Source organism: Mobula hypostoma, chromosome 24, assembly GCF_963921235.1.
Source record: "Mobula hypostoma chromosome 24, sMobHyp1.1, whole genome shotgun sequence".
Classification (NCBI taxonomy): Eukaryota; Metazoa; Chordata; class Chondrichthyes; order Myliobatiformes; family Myliobatidae; genus Mobula; species Mobula hypostoma.
The window spans coordinates 21703070-21722229 of NC_086120.1; the positions used below are offsets into that span (position 1 = coordinate 21703070).

At 46.1% G+C, this 19160-nt stretch overlaps 1 protein-coding gene across 1 annotated transcript in view; it reads left to right on the top strand.

Annotated features, from left to right (window-relative positions):
- The window catches only part of LOC134337483 (dedicator of cytokinesis protein 8-like), a 244031-nt gene that overhangs the window by 177234 nt on the left and 47637 nt on the right, over nucleotides 1–19160 (top strand). The window contains exons 26-31 of the mRNA XM_063032540.1: nucleotides 3316–3462; nucleotides 6075–6199; nucleotides 7356–7519; nucleotides 15562–15677; nucleotides 16617–16796; nucleotides 18736–18868. Coding sequence (XP_062888610.1) covers nucleotides 3316–3462; nucleotides 6075–6199; nucleotides 7356–7519; nucleotides 15562–15677; nucleotides 16617–16796; nucleotides 18736–18868 — 865 coding nt within the window. The remainder of the gene's footprint in view (nucleotides 1–3315; nucleotides 3463–6074; nucleotides 6200–7355; nucleotides 7520–15561; nucleotides 15678–16616; nucleotides 16797–18735; nucleotides 18869–19160) is intronic.

The following is a 19160-nucleotide window of genomic DNA, read 5'->3' on the forward strand; positions in this document are numbered from 1 at the left end:
CGAAAACTTTGAGCCTCCGACCAGCTCTCCGACACCGAGCACCAAACACCATCTCTGCCGAGCGCTTCGACCCCGGCCCCGGCAACAGGCAATAGGCAAAGCCGAGGATTTGGGGCCTTCCCCTCTGGTGATTCTCAATCGCACAGTAGCAGTGGCAGCGAAGCAGGCATTTCAGAAGTTCCTCTAGATGTTCCTCCGTGCTTCTCACGTCTGTCTCCATCAAATCAGGATTGTGCATGGTACCTATTTAACAAATACGGTATCATTTCGGAGCGGCCGTGCGCGCTGCATCACACCGCCATCTTCTAACAGCATCTGCCGTCTCGATGTTTCAATCTCCCGCGACGCTTCAGTGAGGAGTTGGGTCGTCCACAGGGCCGTACTCCAAAGGCACATGTCTTCCACGCTGCGCCTAGAGACATCAACGAGTCCAAGAGCGAGAACGCACTGCCCTTGAAGAACCATAGTTTGAATTGCAGCAGTAGATCTTGGACTCCAACAGGACCCCAGACACCTTAAAAAGAAAAAAAAAGATACACAAGAGAAGAATGAGCTGTTTTGTGGACAAACTGGAAGTAGTCATCCATGTCTGCAAAAACCTCTGGCTCCATCTGTGATTATAGACTGGTTAGCCTAACGTCGGTGGTGGGGAAAATGCTAGAGTCAGTTATCAAAGATGTGATAACAGCACATTTGGAAGGCGGTGAAATCATCGGACAAAGTCAGCATGGATTTGTGAAAGGAAAATCATGTCTGACGAATCTCATAGAATTTTTTGAGGATGTAACTAGTAGAGTGGAAAGGGGAGAACCAGTGGATGTGGTATATTTGGATTTTCAAAAGGCTTTTGACAAGGTCCCACACAGGAGATTAGTGTGCAAACTTAAAGCACACGGTATTGGGGGTAAGGTATTGATGTGGATAGAGAATTCGTTGGCAGACAGGAAGCAAAGAGTGGGAATAAATGGGACCTTTTCAGAATGGCAGGCAGTGACTAGTGGGGTACCGCAAGGCTCAGTGCTTGGACCCCAGTTGTTTACAATATAGATTAATGACTTAGATGAGGGAATTAAATGCAGCATCTCCAAGTTTGCGGATGACACGAAGCTAGGCGGCAGTGTTAGCTGTGAGTAGGATGCTAAGAGGATGCAGGGTGACTTGGATAGGTTAGGTGAGTGGGAAAATTCATGGCAGATGCAATTTAATGTGAATAAATGTGAGGTTATCCACTTTGGTGGCAAGAACAGGAAAACAGATTATTATCTGAATGGTGGCCGATTAGGAAAAGGGGAGGTACAATGAGACCTGGGTGTCATTATACACCAGTCATTGAAAGTGGGCATGCAGGTACAGCAGGCAGTGAAAAAGGTGAACGGTATGCTGGCATTCATAGCAAGAGGATTCGAGTACAGGAGCAGGGAGGTACTACTGCAGTTGTACAAGGCCTTGCTGAGACCACACCTGGAGTATTGTGTGCAGTTTTGGTCCCCTAATCTGAGGAAAGATATTCTTGCCATAGAGGGAGTACAAAGAAGGTTCACCAGATTGATTCCTGGAATGGTAGGACTTTCATATGAGGAAAGACTGGATCGACTAGGCTTATACTCGTTGGAATTTAGAAGATTGAGGGGGGATCTTATTGAAACGTATAAAATTCTAAAGGGATTGGACAGACTAGATGCAGGAAGATTATTCTCGATGTTGGGGAAGTCCAGAATGAGGGGTCACAGTTTGAGGATAAAGGGGAAGCCTTTTAGGACCGAGATGAAGAAAAACTTCTTCACACAGAGAGTGGTGAATCTGTGGAATTCTCTGCCACAGGAAACAGTTGAGGCCAGTTCATTGACTATATTTAAGAGGGAGTTAGATATGGCCCTTGTGGCTAAAGGGATCAGGGGGTATGGAGAGAAGGCTGGTGCAGGGTTCTGAGTTGGATGATCAGCCATGATCATACTAAATGGCGGTGCAGGCTCGAAGGGCCGAATGGCCTACTCCTGCACCTATTTTCTATGTTTCTATGTGATTACTCATCATGCTCTCAATTCTATGGTCTTCAGCTTTCATCTGAGCCACTCCAGGGGTTTCTGACCTGCAGACAAAAAGCCATTCCTGGGCCCTGCTGTCTGTCCATCCAGTCCCAAACCCGAAACCAGTCTGCCCTGAGAACCAAACCAACTACATCCTCAAATTGCATCAATGAATTTCAGAGAGATTTGTTCTGAAAATAAAAGCAAAACATCCCATAGAAATAAAGCATGATCTAAAAGTTTTAAAAAAGCATAACGCTGTTTATTTAACATGAGCTGTTTTACTCCTACAAACAATAGAAATGAACCTGCCTACTTACTGTTAGGAATTGCTGTAATTAATTAAAGTAAATATTACCGCTGTGCTGCTTTGTCTGCCATTTCCACAGAACAGTAGTTACTACTGTCGTTAGAACGTGGTCAAGAAGTATGAAATTCAAACTTCTGTGCACCTCTTCACCATCAGCAGGCAGTGAGCTTACTCAACCCAGTGGAAGGTCAGTTTTGCCATACCAGTCAGCTTGACTCTAGATTCACCACCCTCTGGCTAAAGAAGTTCGTCACCATCTCTGTTCTAAAGGGATGTCCTTATATTCTGAGGCTGTGTCCTCTGGTCCTAGACTGCCCCCACGATAGGAAAGTTCCTCTCCATGTCCACATGTGTGGGGGATGCTGTTCTAGGTCTGGGATATTGTTCTTGTAGCTGTCCCCACCAAAACTGAAGGATCCTATAACATAGCAGAATTGTGTAACAGATTTTACCTAGAGATAAACAGGAGAAGATCTGTGCCGGGAAGGCAATCTCTGTTTAAAACTTTAAAATTACCTCAAGAGTAATTCGCAAGGCACGTCAAACTGTCAACACCCATGGAGATTGGTTGTTGGAGTGGAGTTTCTCCTGCACCAGCAGTGGATGGGATAGGAAAAAAAAAGGAAATTGCCTTTTAAACTCATGAGAGAGCACAGGCCATCAACTTTTTGCTGTTGATGTTTCTGTAGCAGGCAATTCCTTTTTTACGAGGTTGAGTTGTTAGCTCAATGCTCAGCCCAGCACGGATGGAAAGCGTGCCAGGGCCAGGGGAGCTGGCGGGGCTCGAGCACAGGAGCCTTCACTCCGAAGTCCGGCGCTGATGCCATTACGCCACCAGCCGGCTTGTGGATGGGGTAGATTGCCCTGATAAGAAGATGGTTTTAGGGTTGCAGTTTTTGTCCTCGCATTGTCTCCTGGTCGTGGAATTCCCTATGTGTCGGTGCCATGTCCTGACCTCACCAATGTCTCTGTGCTTAGCTTTCAGATAAAGGTGGCAAATGGCCGCACCTTCATGAAAGACGCATTGACTTCCTGAGGATCGTCTGCAGCCACGAGCATTTTGTCATCGTAAACCTCCCGCTTACAGCAAGTGTTGGGATACAAGATGGCAACAATCGCAAGGAGGTAAGTTAGAAAAAGTTGGAAATTCCCTGTTTAATACATCAATCCTTTTCAAGTCTTGTACACCAAAGACTTATACTTACTATACTCTGCACCTTTAATCCATTACACACTGCACCCACCAATCTCAGTATAGCAAGCAACCCAACCCCAGTAACCTGAATGCTTAAACTCCCTACAGCCTGCTCCTGCCAACTCCTGTACAATTTATATCACCACACCCAGTACATTGTACACTCTCCAATCCCAGAATATCATGCACACAGAACCTCTGTTCAATCTGAACCGGCTGACGTCCTCACACCCAGAACCCAATAAGATCAGTGTCCCAAACTCCAACATGCCTGATAACCTTATTACAGGGGTAGGCAACCTATGGCCCGCGAAGGTATTTTGACGGTCCCGTGAGCAAATATTGGAGTACTATGCTTATCCGGCCCGCGAACGATTTTTCCTTATTCTGAGTGTTTCCTGCGACCACACTGATGGACACGCATGGCGTCTTGTTACGCTGGCCCCAGGTTCCGTTTTGTTTCAAACCAAACACTGGTATATACGAATGACGGGAAGGCAGACTACCTTATTAATATGTATGAGATACTCTCTGTGCACGCGCAGGTTTTCAGATGGGATCATTCAAATTTGTAAACAGAAACAATGTCACTGTGTTTTAACAAGAAATCCACGCTAAATATCCAGATATTTCCTACGATACTTGTTGAATAAGTCGTGTTTCGAAATAAGATCTAAGAAAAAAATTCCAATGGCAATGAATGCAAAATGCAGGAAGGTAGACACTGAGTGCCGAAACTTCCAGGACACTTGGGCACTAGATTACTCCTTCCTCAAGCAAGCTGGGAAACAGGTTTGTCTCATTTGCCTAGAAAATGTTGCTGTGAAGAAGGTGGCAAATATCAGGTGACATTACGAGACCCTAACTTTGTGGACCATGCAAAAAAAGACGGCATCAGTGTTTGGCCACACTTATCTGTGTGAGCAATTATTTTCAAAAATGAAGCACACCAAGAACCATTTGAGAACAAGATTGACTGATGCCCATCTGGATAATATCTTGCTCTTGGCATCAACAAGTCTGACACACAATATTGAGAAGCTTTCAAGCAACAAACAGCATCAAGTTTCACATTGATTTAGCGACTGTTTGCATGAAAATTTTCTTTTTTATTGTACTTAATCTACCAACATTCAATGCATCATGTTCATACGTTTTATGTTTAAAGATTCTTTGTGTTCTTTTAATAGATTCAAAAGATGCCTTGACTGAAATAAATTGCAACTAAACTGAGTTCTTTGATTACTAATTGGCATCCTTGGTTAAGCACAAGTGATTTTCTAGCATGCGTTATTCATTAATTTGAGGCAAAACATGACTAGATGTATTTAAATGGATAATTCCCATATTTCAAGTTTTTTATGGCATTTATCTGGCCCGCTCATTAATACGCGATCCGGCCCACAGAGGCGGAAAGGTTGCTGATTCCTGTCTTATTACAATGTCTCCTCCCAACCTGATTACAACTTGCACACCCAAGTTCCAGTTTAAGCATACCCACCAACCCTGGTACCGTCTGGAGCTCCAACTCCACAGTGCAAATGCACACACTAATCCCATCAATTTGAACTCCCAAACCTGGTACAAGCTACAGCCAGAACTGCATGTTTGAACTACAGCCATGACTAGCATGCTTCTCTGTTTTTATTGCACCTCATTATGCTGTATGTTGGGCGCGGTGGAGCACGCCTGTTATCCGTCTGCCCCGGGGCTGCAAGATTGCTTGAGGTCGGGAGTTCTGGGCTGCTGTGCACGATACCAACAGGGCATCCACATTAAGATCAGTAGTCAGTGTTACTGCAGTTCAGACCGCTGGCCAGTGTCTGGCCCCTATCCCAAACCTATTACGATAAAACAGGAAGTGGGAATTTCCTTCAATTCCTTCCAAAAAATCTCCAACTATTCAGTACGCCCACAGAACCGAGGGACTGAGGTTGAGGATGGAAAGTGTGGAAATTGTTCCTTTGGCCTGGAGATTCGTGGCCCTAAAGGAGAGCCAAGTGAATTCAACGTTAGTCAAGTCCCCCGTGCTGAACTGCAGAGTCCCTTTAGAGCTGAACCGGGTCTGAGAGACTATGTGAATGCCTTTTGTGTGGTTGAAAATTATGGGGATGGCATCCAGGGATACTCCATCCAGGAGTTCTTCAACCAGGGCACTCAATTCGGGAATTCTCTATCTAGGGGTTCAGACCCCTGAAGTACCCAAACTAAGAATCATGCGACCTGTAATTTGTAGGAAGTTCTTTATATTCAATTTTGTTTATTTTTCATTAAAATTTAAATTTCAGTGTATGCAGTCAAATTTGTGATCACAGAGACCTACTGGTGATTAGTCCTGTGGCCCTGGGGTCAGTTGGCTTAGTCCTAGGATGCAGACTGGTAAGGGTGAGGTAAATTATTGTGCTTTCTCTGTTTGTTGACTAGTCAGGGTTCAGGTCAACTTAACATTCTTTTACAATCAGCTTCCAATCAAACACATTCATCTGTTAAGCATGCAAAATGTACTTTCAACTTAAAAAGGAACAACATTTTTTTTATCCAGAATGTCAACACACATGAGTCAACTGTTGGGATCTTCAAACTTTCCAGAAAATTCCGTCAACAGCACTTCTTAATTGGGCTCCTCCTAGAAGAGATTATCAGTGTATTGACAAGTGATTCAGAGAGGTGAGTGAACTCAAAGGTAGTCCTAGAGACAACAGGGCTTTGAGAAATTTACTCTCAAGCACACACACCCTTCTCTCTCTCTCTAGGGAGACAATGGAGCTTTGAGAAATTTACTCTCAAACTCACACTCCCCTATATCTATCTCTATCTCTCTCTCTCTCTCTCTCTCTCTCTCTCTCTCTCTCTCTCTCTCGACAATGGGGCTTTGAGAAATTTACTCTCAAGCACACACACCCTTGTCTCTCTCTCTCTCTAGGGAGACAATGGGGCTTTGAGAAATTTACTCTCAAACTGACACACCCTTCTCCTTCTCTCACATACGCACACTCAAGCACACGAGTGTGTGCATACACACATATACACATATGTTCTCACCTCCATACCCTTGTATGCACACACAAACGCTCACGCATGCATTCATATACACAAAATCTCTGTAAACCAACTGAGCAAAACACATCATATTCATATATATACTTAAATTAATCGATCATTCACACAATAACCTGATAATAAATAAATAAATATATATATACACTATCTTACCAACATGAAACTGACCTTTAATTATTTTAACACTGACTTTGTTAAAGAACTGTGTGCACTCATGTCAATCTTATCCATGATTATACTCAGACCTGGTACAAGGATAAAGACGTTACCTAGGAAATAGAATCAGGAGTAAGCTGCCTCTTGTGCCAGCTCTGCCATTGAATGAAGATCATGACTGAATTGCTTTCAGCTAATGCCATCTTCCTGCAGCAGCCTCCTATCCATCGATTTCCTCCATGTCGGAAAACCTCTTGATGTCTTTCTTTAATGCATTTGGTTATTGAGTACAGATCTCTTGGTACAGAATTCCAACGGTTCGCTGCCATCTACCATCGCTGCCCTGAATGGACAGCCCCTCATTATGAGACTGTTTGCTGTTCATGCCCCATCTCGAGGAAACACCTCTGAAGCTGCGTTTTCAAGCCCTGAAAGAACGTGCCGATTTCAGTGAGATCGCTTCTCGCTTGTCTAAACTCCAGAGAGTATAGGGCCAGTCCGTTTCATGTCTCCTCATAGGAAAATCAATCACGCCTGGAATCTGGCTGTTGACCCTTGAAAGTACTCCTTCCGTTAATGCTGTGTGTTAATGTTGCTGTTGCATTAGGTTGATCAGACGAGAAGCAGTAAGCTTGCTTCATTATCTCCTGGCATCACACGATGGGGATCAAAGATTCTGGAACATCAGGACGAAGGTGAAAGTGGCAGCCTTGTACCTCCCGCTCCTAGACATTATCCTGAATGGTCTCACCCAACTGCAGAACATGGCAGGTAATTAGTTTGTTGTATTACTGTCACAAGCGTTGAGATACAGTGAAAAGCTACGTTTGCGTACCACCCAGACAGATCACTACATTGAGATAGTACAAAAGGGGTTAAAAAAACAGTGCAGAATATAATGTCGCAAACTCTAGGAAATCTGCAGATGCTGGAATTTCAAGCAACACACATAAAAGTTGCTGGTGAACGCAGCAGCATCTCTAGGCAGAGATACAGTCGACGTATCGGGTCGAGACCTTTTGTCAGGACTAACTGAAAGAAGAGCTGGTAAGAGATTTGAAGGTGGGAGGGGGAGGGGGAGATCCGAAATGATAGGAGAAGACAGGAGGGGGAGGGATGGAGCCAAGAGCTGGACAGGTGATTGGCAAAAGGGATACGAGAGGATCATGGGACAGGAGGCCCAGGGAGAAAGAAGGGGGGAGGGGGGAAGCCCAGAGGATGGACAAGGGGTATAGTGAGAGGGACAGAGGGAGAAAAAGGAGAGAGAGAAAATGAATGTGTGTATATAAATAAGTAACGGATGGGGTACGAGGGGGAGGTGGGACATTAGCGGAAGTTTGAGAAGTCAATGTTCATGCCATCAGGTTGGAGGCTACCCAGACGGAATATAAGGTGTTGTTCCTCCAACCTGAGTGTGGCTTCATCTTTACAGTAGAGGAGGCCGTGGAAAGACATATCAGAATGGGAATGGGTTGTGGAATTAAAATGTGTGACCACTGGGAGATCCTGCTTTCTCTGGCGGACAGAGTGTAGGTGTTCAGCGAAACGATCTCCCAGTCTGCATCGGGTCTTGCCAATATATAGAAGGCTGTATCGGGAGCACTGGACGCAGTATATCACCCCAGCCGACTCACAGGTGAAGTGTTGCCTCACCTGGAAGGACTGTCTGGGGCCCTGAATGGTGGTAAGGGAGGAAGTGTAAGGGCATGTGTAGCACTTGTTCCGCTTACACGGATAAGTGCCAGGAGGGAGATCGGTGGGGAGGGATGGGGGGGGAACGAATGGAGAAGGGAGTCGCGTAGGGAGCGATCCCTGCGGAAAGCAGAGAGCGGGGGGGGGGAGGGAAAGGTGTGCTTAGTGGTGGAATCCCGTTGGAGGTGGCGGAAGTTACGGAGAATTATATGTTGGACCCGGAGGCTGGTGGGGTGGTAGGTGAGGGCAAGGGGAACCCTATTCCTAGTGGGGTGGCGGGAGGATGGAGTGAGAGCAGATGTGCGTGAAATGGGGGAGATGTGTTTGAGAGCAGAGTTGATGGTGGAGGAAGGGAAGCCCCTTTAAAAAAGGAGGACATCTCCTTTGTCCTGGAATGAAAAGCCTCATCCTGAGAGCAGATGCGGCGGAGACGGAGGAATTGCAAGAAGGGAATAGCATTTTTGCAAGATGCAGGGTGAGAAGAGGAATAGTCCAGATAGCTGTGAGAGTCAGTAGGCTTATAGTAGACATCAGTAGATAAGCTGTCTCCAGAGACAGAGACAGAAAGATCTAGAAAGGGGAGGGAGGTGTCAGAAATGGACCAGGTAAGCTTGAGAGCAGGGTGAAAGTTAGAGGCAAAGTTAATGAAGTCAACGAGCTCAGCATGCGTGCAGGAAGCAGCACCAATGCAGTCATTGATGTAGCGAAGGAAAAGTGGGGGACAGATACTAGAATAGGTTCGGTACATAGATTGTTCTACAAAGCCAACAAAAAGGCAGGCATAGTTAGGACCCATAGGGGTGCCCATGGCTACACCTTTAGTTTGGAGGAAGTTGGAGGAGCCAAAGGAGAAATTATTAAGAGTAAGGACTAATTCTGCTAGACAGAGCAGAGTGGTGGTAGAGGGGAACTGGTTAGGTCTGGAATCCAAAAAGAAGCGGAGAACTTTGAGACCTTCCTTATGGGGGATGGAAGTATATAGGGACTGGACATCCATGGTGAAAATAAACCAGTGGGGGCCAGGGAACTTAAAATCATTGAAAAGTTTCAGAACATGAGAAGTGTCACGAACATAGGTGGGAAGGGATTGAACAAGGGGGGATAAAACCGTGTCGAGGTATGCAGAAACAAGTTCGGTAGGGCAGGAGCAAGCTGAGACAATGGGTCTGCCAGGACAGGCAGGTGTGTGGATCTTGGGTAAGAGTTAGAAATGGGAAGTGCAGGGTGTGGGAACTATAAAGTTGGTAGCAGTGGATGGGAGATCCCCTGAGCGGATAAAGTCGGTGATGGTGTGGGAGACAATGGCCTGGTGCTCCTTAGTGGGGTCATGATCGAGGGGTAAATAGGAGGTATCCGCGAGTTGTCGCTGTGCCTCGGCAAGGTAGAGGTCAGTGCGCCAGACTACAACAGCACCCCCTTATCGGCGGGTTTTATAATAAGGTTAGGATTAGTGCGGAGGGAGTGGAGAGCAGAGCGTTCAGAAGGAGTAAGGTTGGAATGGAAACAAGGTGCGGAGAAGTCGAGACGGTTGATGTCCCGTTGGCAGTTAGCAGTAAAGAGATCCAGAGCAGGCAGAAGACCAGAGCGGGGTGTCCATGAAGAGGAGGAGGGTTGAAGACGGGAGAAGGGGTCATCGGTGGGGGTGGGAGAGTCCCCACTTTTCCTTCGCTACATCGACGACTGCATTGGCGCTGCTTCCTGCACGCATGCAGAACTCGTTGACTTTATTAACTTTGTCTCCAACTTTCACCCTGCCCTCAAGCTTACCTGGTCCATTTCTGACACCTCCCTCCCCTTTCTAGATCTTTCTGTCTCTATCTCTAGAGACAGCTTATCTACTGAAATCTACTATAAGCCTACTGACTCTTACAGCTATCTGGATTATTCCTCTTCTCACCCTGTCTCTTGGAAAAATACCATCCCCTTCTCGCAATTCCTTCGTCTCCGCCGCATCTGCTCTCAGGATAAGGCTTTTCATTCCAGGATGAAGGAGATGTCCTCCTTTTTTAAAGAAAGGGGCTTCCCTTCCTCCATCATCAACTCTGCTCTCAAACGCATCTCCCCTGTTTCATGCACATCTGCTCTCCTCCATCCTCCCGCCACCCCACTAGGAATAGGGTTCCCTTTGTCCTCACCTACCACCCCACCAGCCTCCGGGTCCAACATATAATTCTCCGTAACTTCCGCCACCTCCAACGAGATCTCATCACTAAGCACATCTTTCCCTCCCCTGCTTTCCACAGGGCTCGCTCCCTACGCGAATCCCTTGTCCATTCATCCCCCCATCCCTCCCACCGATCTCCCTCCCGGCACTTATCCTTGTAAGCAGAACAAGTGCTACACATGCCCTTACACTTCCTCCCTCACCACCATTCAGGGCCCCAGACAGTCCTTTCAGGTCTGGCAACACTTCACCTGTGAGTCGGCTGGGGTGATATACTGCGTCCAGTGCTCCCGATGCGACCTTCTGTATATTGGCGAGACCCGATGCAGACTGGGAGATCGTTTCGCTGAACACCTACTGATCGTCCGCTGATTGTCCGCCAGAGAAAGCAGGATCTCCCAGTGGCCACACATTTTAATTCCACAACCCATTCCCATTCTGATATCTCTATCCACGGCCTCCTCTACTGTAAAGATGAGGCCACACTCAGGTTGGAGAACAACACCTTATATTCCGTCTGGGTAGCCTCCAATCTGATGGCATGAACATTGACTTCTCTAACTTCCACTAATGCCCCACCTCCCCATCGTACCCCATCCATTATTTATTTATTTATATACACACATTCTTTTTCTCTCTCTCCTTTTTCTCCCTCTGTCCCTCTCACTATACCCCTTGCCCATCCTCTGGGCTTCCCCCCGCCCCCTTTCTTTCTCCCCGGGCCTCCTGTCCCATGATCCTCTCATATCCCTTTTGCCTATCACCTGTCCAGCTCTTGGCTCCATCCCTCCCCCTCCTGTCTTCTCCTATCATTTCGGATCTCCCCCTCCCCCTCCCACCTTCAAATCTCTTACCAGCTCTTCTTTCAGTTAGTCCTGACGAAGGGTCTCGGCCTAAAACCTCGACTGTATTTCTTCCTAGAGATGCTGCCTGGCCTGCTGTATTCACCAGAATATAGTGTCACTGTTACAGTTATAGGGAGAGTGTAGTGCAGGAAAATAAAGTCTATGGGCCAGGGCGAGGTAGACTGGGAGATAAAGTGTTCACTTTTCGTTCAAGTTCAAGATTATTGTCATCTTTCTACACATATACAACCAAATGAAGCAACGTTCCACCAGCCCACGGTGTACCCACACACAGCAGCTAAAACAAAACGTTACTACAAATGGGTTAATAAAATACATTTCAAAGTACATGTTGTGTGCAACACAGTGAACAGCTCATTGTTCTAGTGTCGAGACCTTACTGGTGGCAGGGTATTTTGTTGCTCTCACAGCCCGAGGGAAGAAGCTGTTCCCAGTCTGGCTATCCTGGTCCTGATGCTCTTGTGCCTCTTTCCTGATGGTAGTGGGTCAAAGAGATTGTGGGCTAAGTGGTAGGCAATCCTCAACATTACCTTGGGCCCTTTCTATATGACGCTCCCAGTAAATGTCACAAATAGGGGAGAGGGAGACCCAGGTGATCCTGTCAGCAATTGTTACTATCTTCTGTACAGTTTTGTGTTCCAATGCCTTGCAGCTTCTATACCACGCGATGATGCAGGCGGAGAGGACGCATTCGATGTTGCTCCTGTAGGAAGTTATTACAACGGGGGTGGCTAGCCCTGAACAGCTCAATCTCCTCCGAAAGTGACTCATGAGGAAATGTTGTGGGTCCAGGTTAGCTCGTCCATTATGTGCACAACAAGGAACTTTGTGACCTTCACTCTCTCCATGGCAGAGCCATTGGTGTGCAAAGGAGAGTGGTCATCCTGAAGTCCCCAATCATCTCTTTTGTCTTGTCCATGTTGAGACCCGGGTTGTTGTTCTCACACCATTTGACAAGCCTCAATACCTCCTCTCTGTATGCCAACTCATCACTGTTGCTGAGGAGGCCAGCCACTGTGGTATCATCAGTGAACGTGATGGTGTGGTTTGAGCTGGCAGTGCAGTCGTGAGTCTGCAGCATGATCAGCACCAGGCTGAGCACACAGCCCTAGGGGCAGGGAGCATGATGTTGCAGCCAACTCGATCTTCATCAAGGAGTCCAAGATCCTTATTTCCTGGCATAATTTACATATTACTATTTAACTATTTATGGTTTTATTACTATTTATTATTTATGGTGCAACTGTAATGAAAACCAATTTCCCCTGGGATCAATAAAGTATGACTATGACTATGACTACTATCCAGTTCCAGAGAGGAGTGTTGAGCCCCAGTGAGGACAGTTTATCCACCAACCTCTGAGGGATGATCATGTTAAACTCCGAGCTGAAATTGATGAACAGCATCCTGTGTATGAGGCATCGTTTTTGAAGTGGGACAGGACGGAATAGAAGGCTGAGGCTATGGCATCAACAGTGGACCAGTGTGGGCAGTCAGCAAACTGGCAAGGGTCCAATGTAGCTGGAAGGTGGATCTGTATATAATCCATTACCAGCCATTCAAAACACTTCATGATTGGTGAGGTCAGTGCCACTGGGTGGTCATCGTTTAGGCTAGTTTCTGTCGCTCTCTTCGGCACCAGAATGATGGTTGCTACCTTGAAGCCTGCAGGGTGAGTAGACTTGCAAAGAGATATCAAAGATGTTCCTTAAGATCTCTGTTAGCCGGGCTTCATGATCGCTCAGTACCCGACCAGGTATGTTGTCCATCTCGCAGCTCTGTGTGGGTTTATCCTGGCTAAGATCCTCCTCACTTCCACTGTGACCATACAAGGTGCCTGTTCCTCAGGGGCAGAGGTCTGAGAGGTCGTTAGCATGTGAAAGGTCCATTCAAGAGTCTTATAACAGTGCAATAGAAGCTACCCTTGAGCCTGGAGGGACATGCTCTCCAAGTTTCTCTATCTTCTGCGCGATGGAAGGGGAAGACAAGAGCATGACGGGGGTACAAGAGGTCCTTGATTAAGTTGGCTGCTTTCCCAACACAGCGGCATGTGTCGATGGAGTCAGTGAAGGGGAGGCTGGTTTGTGTGATAGACTGGACTGCTTTCTCAACTCCCTGCAATTCCTTGCAAAGCTGGTTAAGTGGAGTTGGTAAACAAAACTGGGATGTTGAAAGTGAAACCATGATGAGAGGCCAGGACCACTGCCATTTTTGGCAGCTTTCAAGACATGGTTACGAGTGCCACTGTCAGGCTGCAGTCACCAGGGTCTCTGGGGGTTAGGAGCCCTAGGTAGATATTGTAACAAATGGCTTTCGGCACCTCTCAGAATTCAAAGTGATTCCAGTGCCTTTGACCAGTGGTCCTGGTTGATATTGAGAACCAGGACCTCGAGTGAACGTGAGCTGAAATCTGTGTGACATTGATGGAAGAGTGTTTTAGTGAAGAGATCCACTCTCAGAATAAGTAGCACACCAGTAATCCTAATCCAACAACCCAACCAACCAAACCATGTAATGAATAGAACAGTCCAAACCAATAGCTTTGATGTATTTAAAGGGTACATTTGGATAGTACCTTTCACCACCACAGATTGCACCAAGTGTCTTTATATCCAATTAAATGTCTCGAAGGTTCATCACTGCTGTAGGACATGAGAACGTTTGCTGTTTGAGACCCTTTAGGCAAGATAGGAGGGAACACGGATCCAAAGTTCACCAAGGAGCACTTGGGGCATTGGTATTGTTCATAGTTTGCATGAGGCTAGTTCAGATGCAGGAGTTCCTGGTATAGAAAGTTTCTGCTGAAGAACCTGTACTCAATGCTATCATATCTTAATAAATTTAGTGTAATTTCCACCCTGTTTGCATGTGTTCCCTGGGCTGAGACCTGCTGATTCAGTGGTTCTCCCTGGTTACTGTTAGCTTGTTGTTCTGTTGACACTTCCTCAAATGACTTTGTATAATTCCAGGAAGGATGATCATGGAAACTGCTCTTCTCACGTTACCCAGGAAGAGAAATTAGGCTGAGAACTGAATGAGTGACACAATGGTTGCTGTAATGAGCAGTGTTATAAATAAGTGCATGAATCATAGAACACAGCAAGAGTGAAACACTGTGTTCAAGTTTAATTGCCATTCAACGATTTACATGTATAGAGCTAAACTGGGTCAAGGTGCAAAATACACTACAACAGTCACACAAAGCACGTATAGTTACAATGGCAATAACAGTCACAAAATAATATTAGCACAAATCCTTGAGTGGCAAGGATTGAAGATTGATGGAGCATGGGATGTCGTCCTGGAGCCACGTTTCTGCAAGAACAAGCATGCAGCAGTTCCTCATCTCACGCTAGGTCAGCTGCAGACTTGTCTACCAGGGAGCAAACACTGGAGAACAGCACCAATGGGGAGAGACTGCCTGCGGGAGCCAGCTCCTGACCCAGCATACCCTCCATGCCTCTGTTCTTTCCCACACTGCCTCTGGTACCTCTTCCCTGAGTTGCTGTAACAGGTGACACCACAGCATGAGGGCCTGGTCCAGGCAAAAACCCAAGGCCAGCTGGAGAAATGAAAGGACTCATACATCTGGGGATTACATGATAGGAAAAGTGGCAATGGAAACACGGAGCCTCATGAATTTTCCTTTCACAAGCAACACCATCCTTGTTCATTTGTGAACTCACGGGTTCTGTGGTCTGCTGGCTCAGAATCTCTTACAAAATTACTGCTGCCACTGAAAACAGTTACTGCTTAGATCATAAACACGAGACATACTACAAATGGCGGACGAGCAGGGCAACACACAAAATGCCTGAGGAACTCAGCTGGTTAGGCAGTATCTATAAAGAGGAATAAACAGTTGATGTTTTGGGCCACGACACTTCATCAAGACTGGAAAGGAAGGGGGATGAAGCCAGAATGAGAGAGTGGGGGCAGGGGGTTGGAGAGGCCTGTTTAGATCTGACTTCACTAGCTCTAAGACAAAGCAACATTGATCCTTTTCAGGAGCACAAAAGATGTCAGACTCCATTTTCCCAGGCCTGCTGATGCTTCCTTAACTTTATATTCCATTGTGTGTTTTTTTTTAGATTCTGACTACTCAAGGAATAAATTGCTTAAGTCGTATCCAAATTCCAGGAATGCCACCAGCATCATTACAACATCACCAGCTGCGCCACCCTCGACGAACAGACCCATTTCAGGGGTAAGCTAGTTAATTCTTTGCATCCAGGGTGTTTTCAGTCAGTGTGTAACGGGTGGTTCCTTGTCCTCACTCCAGCAGCTCAAACCAGCTCCATCATTAACCTACAAACAAGAGCTGGAAATCCGAGCAACACACACAAAATTTTGGAGGAACTGGTCCTGCCGAAGGGTTTCAGCCCAAACTGTACTTTTTTCCATCAATGCTATCTAGCCTGCTGAGTTCCTCTAGCATTTTGTGTGTGTTGCTCATTAACCTTTCCTGAATCTCTCCAGATAATAGTTAAATAGAGCTATTTCATTGTATGATAGTCACCGGGGTGGAGGTGGAGCCTTCCAATTAATCCCTTTCCGGTGTTCTTTCTTGCAAGTTTTTCCTTTTAGAGGATTCCCTTGTAAAAGTTAACACTGATTGCATATACCAGATCAATGTCTGGTCTGGGGGTGCGGGGATGGGGGCTACTGCACAGGGCAGAAGGAAGCTGCAGAGGGTGGTAAATTTAGTCAACTGCCTTCGGTACTAGCCTATAAAGTATTATTAAGGACCCCCAGCACCCAGGGCATGCCCTTTTCTCACTGTTACCATCAGGTAGGGGGTACAGAAGCTGGAAGGCACACACTCAGTGATTCAGGAACAGCTTCTTCCCCTCCGCCATCCCATTTCCTAAATGGACATTGAACCCGTGAACACTACCTCACTTTTTAAAATATATATTATTTATTTTTTGCACGATTTTTAGTCTATTCAATATATGTATACTGTAATTATTTATGTTTCTATTTTTTCTTTTTCTATAATATCTATTGCATTGAACTGTGCTGCTAAGTTAAAAAATTTCACGACACATGCCAGTGATAATAAACCTAATTCTCATTCTGATTCTGACTACGATACATTGCTAAGCATGTTCAAGCCGCGTATAATATGTCTTCTTTCTTACAGCCCCTAGGTTCAAGTTCCATCGCATCAGAAGTGACCCAGACCCTCCTATTCTGCTTTCTGTGGGTTCTGAAGAATGCAGATGAAATGGCCCTTAAAGAATGGATCCTGGGACTTCCAGCCCAGCGGTTGTTCAGCCTTCTGGAACTCCTTGACCTCTGTGTGTCCACCTTTGAGTACGAGGTCAGAGGGTGATAGATACTCATGTAACACCATTTAGTAGTTTAGTTATCCTAATAAATTTGTTTAAGGGAATAATCCTTATTGAAACAACTTGGAAGTGGCTTGCTTCTAGGACTGCAAGAGTGCCAGATTTATTTAATGCACAAGCCCAGACTGCTTCCCAGGAAGAGCCTGTCTTATGAAGGGAGATTATTAGGTCAACTAGGTTTGTATTCATTAGATCTTAGAAGAAGAAGGGATCTAACTAGGGGGCCTCATAGACTGGAGAGAATGTTTTACTCTGCCTGAGGTGTCTCATGCTCACAACCTCAGGTTACAGGGCAAGAGATTTAGGATGGAATTGAGGAAAAATGTCTTCATTTGGTGGTGTCCTGTGGAATTCTCTAGAGGCCCACCTCACTGAACTGATTTAAGGATCTGATTGGTTTATTTTGGACACATGGAGGAGAAGGGGAAAGGATGAGAAGGTGCAATGTTGAAGCCATGATCACATTGAATGGTGGGACAGGACTGAGGGGCCAAATGGCCTTCTGCTACTGGCTTCTGTTTCTATGTGCATCAGGCACTAACCTTCTGAGAAATAAAACAAAGTCAAATGATGTGAGTATAAACTGCAAATGAGCACAGAGAGGGAGAGAGTAGAAAACAGGCCCGTAAGAGGGCCTGCTGAGATCGGGGTCCCTCTCAACCTGGCACAGAGAGGAATGGCAGAGTTGAAACAGTATAGTATTGTGGAGCAGTTATTGTCCTCAGTCAGAAGCACCCTGGCAGTATGTGCTGAGCTTAAAGTCTAACCACAGACACATCCGAAGTTGTAAGGAACAAGACAGAGTGGACGTGGAGGGGATGCCTTCCAACAGTGAGAGAGTCTAGGACCAGGGGACACAGCCTCAGAATGGAAGGATAACAGAGACATGGAGAATTCTCTTTAGCCAGAGGGTGGTGAATCTGTTGAATTCATTATCGCAGACAGTTGTGGAGGCCAAGTCGCTGGGTGTATTTAATGTGGAGATTGATAGATTCGTGATTAGTAAGGCATTATTGTTATGGGGAGAGGCAGGAGATTGAGGTTGAGAGGGAAAATAAATAAGCAGTGATCAAATATCAGAGCAGACTGGATGGGCTGAATAGCCTAATTCTGCTCCTGTGTATTATGGTCCTATATCCGCTACCTATTAATAAACTCCCTCATCTCCCTCGTCTACGCAAAGCTTGCTTTAATGTCCCCTCTCCTCCAGCACCCAGGCAGAGAGGTACTGAAGACCTAGCATTCTGCAGAAGTGGGGAATGGCCTGATACTTTGTTGGAGCTGCACATCCTTTATTAATAATAATGAAAAAAACATTTTAAAAACTGCGCACTGCCGCTAAGAAAGCCACTGTCCTCGTTCCATACTCTCTCTGCTGTTGTCAGCATAGACTGTGATAAATTGATGAATTGAATCAGTTTATTCTTTATTTTATTTATTTATTGAGAATGGGCCCTTCTGGCCCTTCGAGCTATGCCACTCAGCTATCCCCGATTTAATCCTAGCCTAATCATGGGACGCTTTACGTTCAAAAATGAATCTACCAACTGGTGGGTCTTTGGACTGTGGGAGGAAACCAGAGCACCAGGAGGAAACCCACGCAGTCACAGGCAGAATGTACAAACTCCTTACAGACATCAGTGGGAATTGAACCCTGGTCGCCTGTACTGTAGAGCTAACCACTACGTTACCATGCCACCCCACAATTATTGTCACATATACTGATGTATATGGTGAAAAACCCGTCTTGCATACCAAACACACGGTTCATTTCATTCGGTACAGAAAATGACTACAGTCTAGGAGGAGCAAACACTGTGGGCTGAATGGCCTCCAGGTAGCGCCCTCTGAGCAAATTGGTTTCATTGCTGGAGCGGGGAGAGAATGAGCTGACATTCCATCTGTTCACAGGGCCAGCCGTCCACAGAACAAATCAGCAGCCTTATCTATAGGAGGTCAAGAGACATGAAGTTGCGGCTGGAGGAGAACATTTTTGGAACCACAGGAGCCCGAAGGGAAATGATGAACCGCCGGGAATATACAGGTGAGAGAGTTACCGTCTCCTACAGTGGGTGTCAGTACCAGTTACTCTTCTTTCAGGTTCAGTTTCTAGTGTCTCTTCGCCCACCTTAATTCCTGGAAAAGTTGTCTTGTTCTCACTCTACACCTTTGTGCAGCTTTATTTAATGGCCCTTCAGTCTTTCCAGCCACACCGTCCAGTATAGAGGTATAGAAATTACAGCACAGAAGCAGGCTCTTTGGCCCATCTAGTCTGTGCTGAGCCATTTAAACTGCCTATTCCCATTGACTTGCAGCAGGAACATAGTCCTCCATAC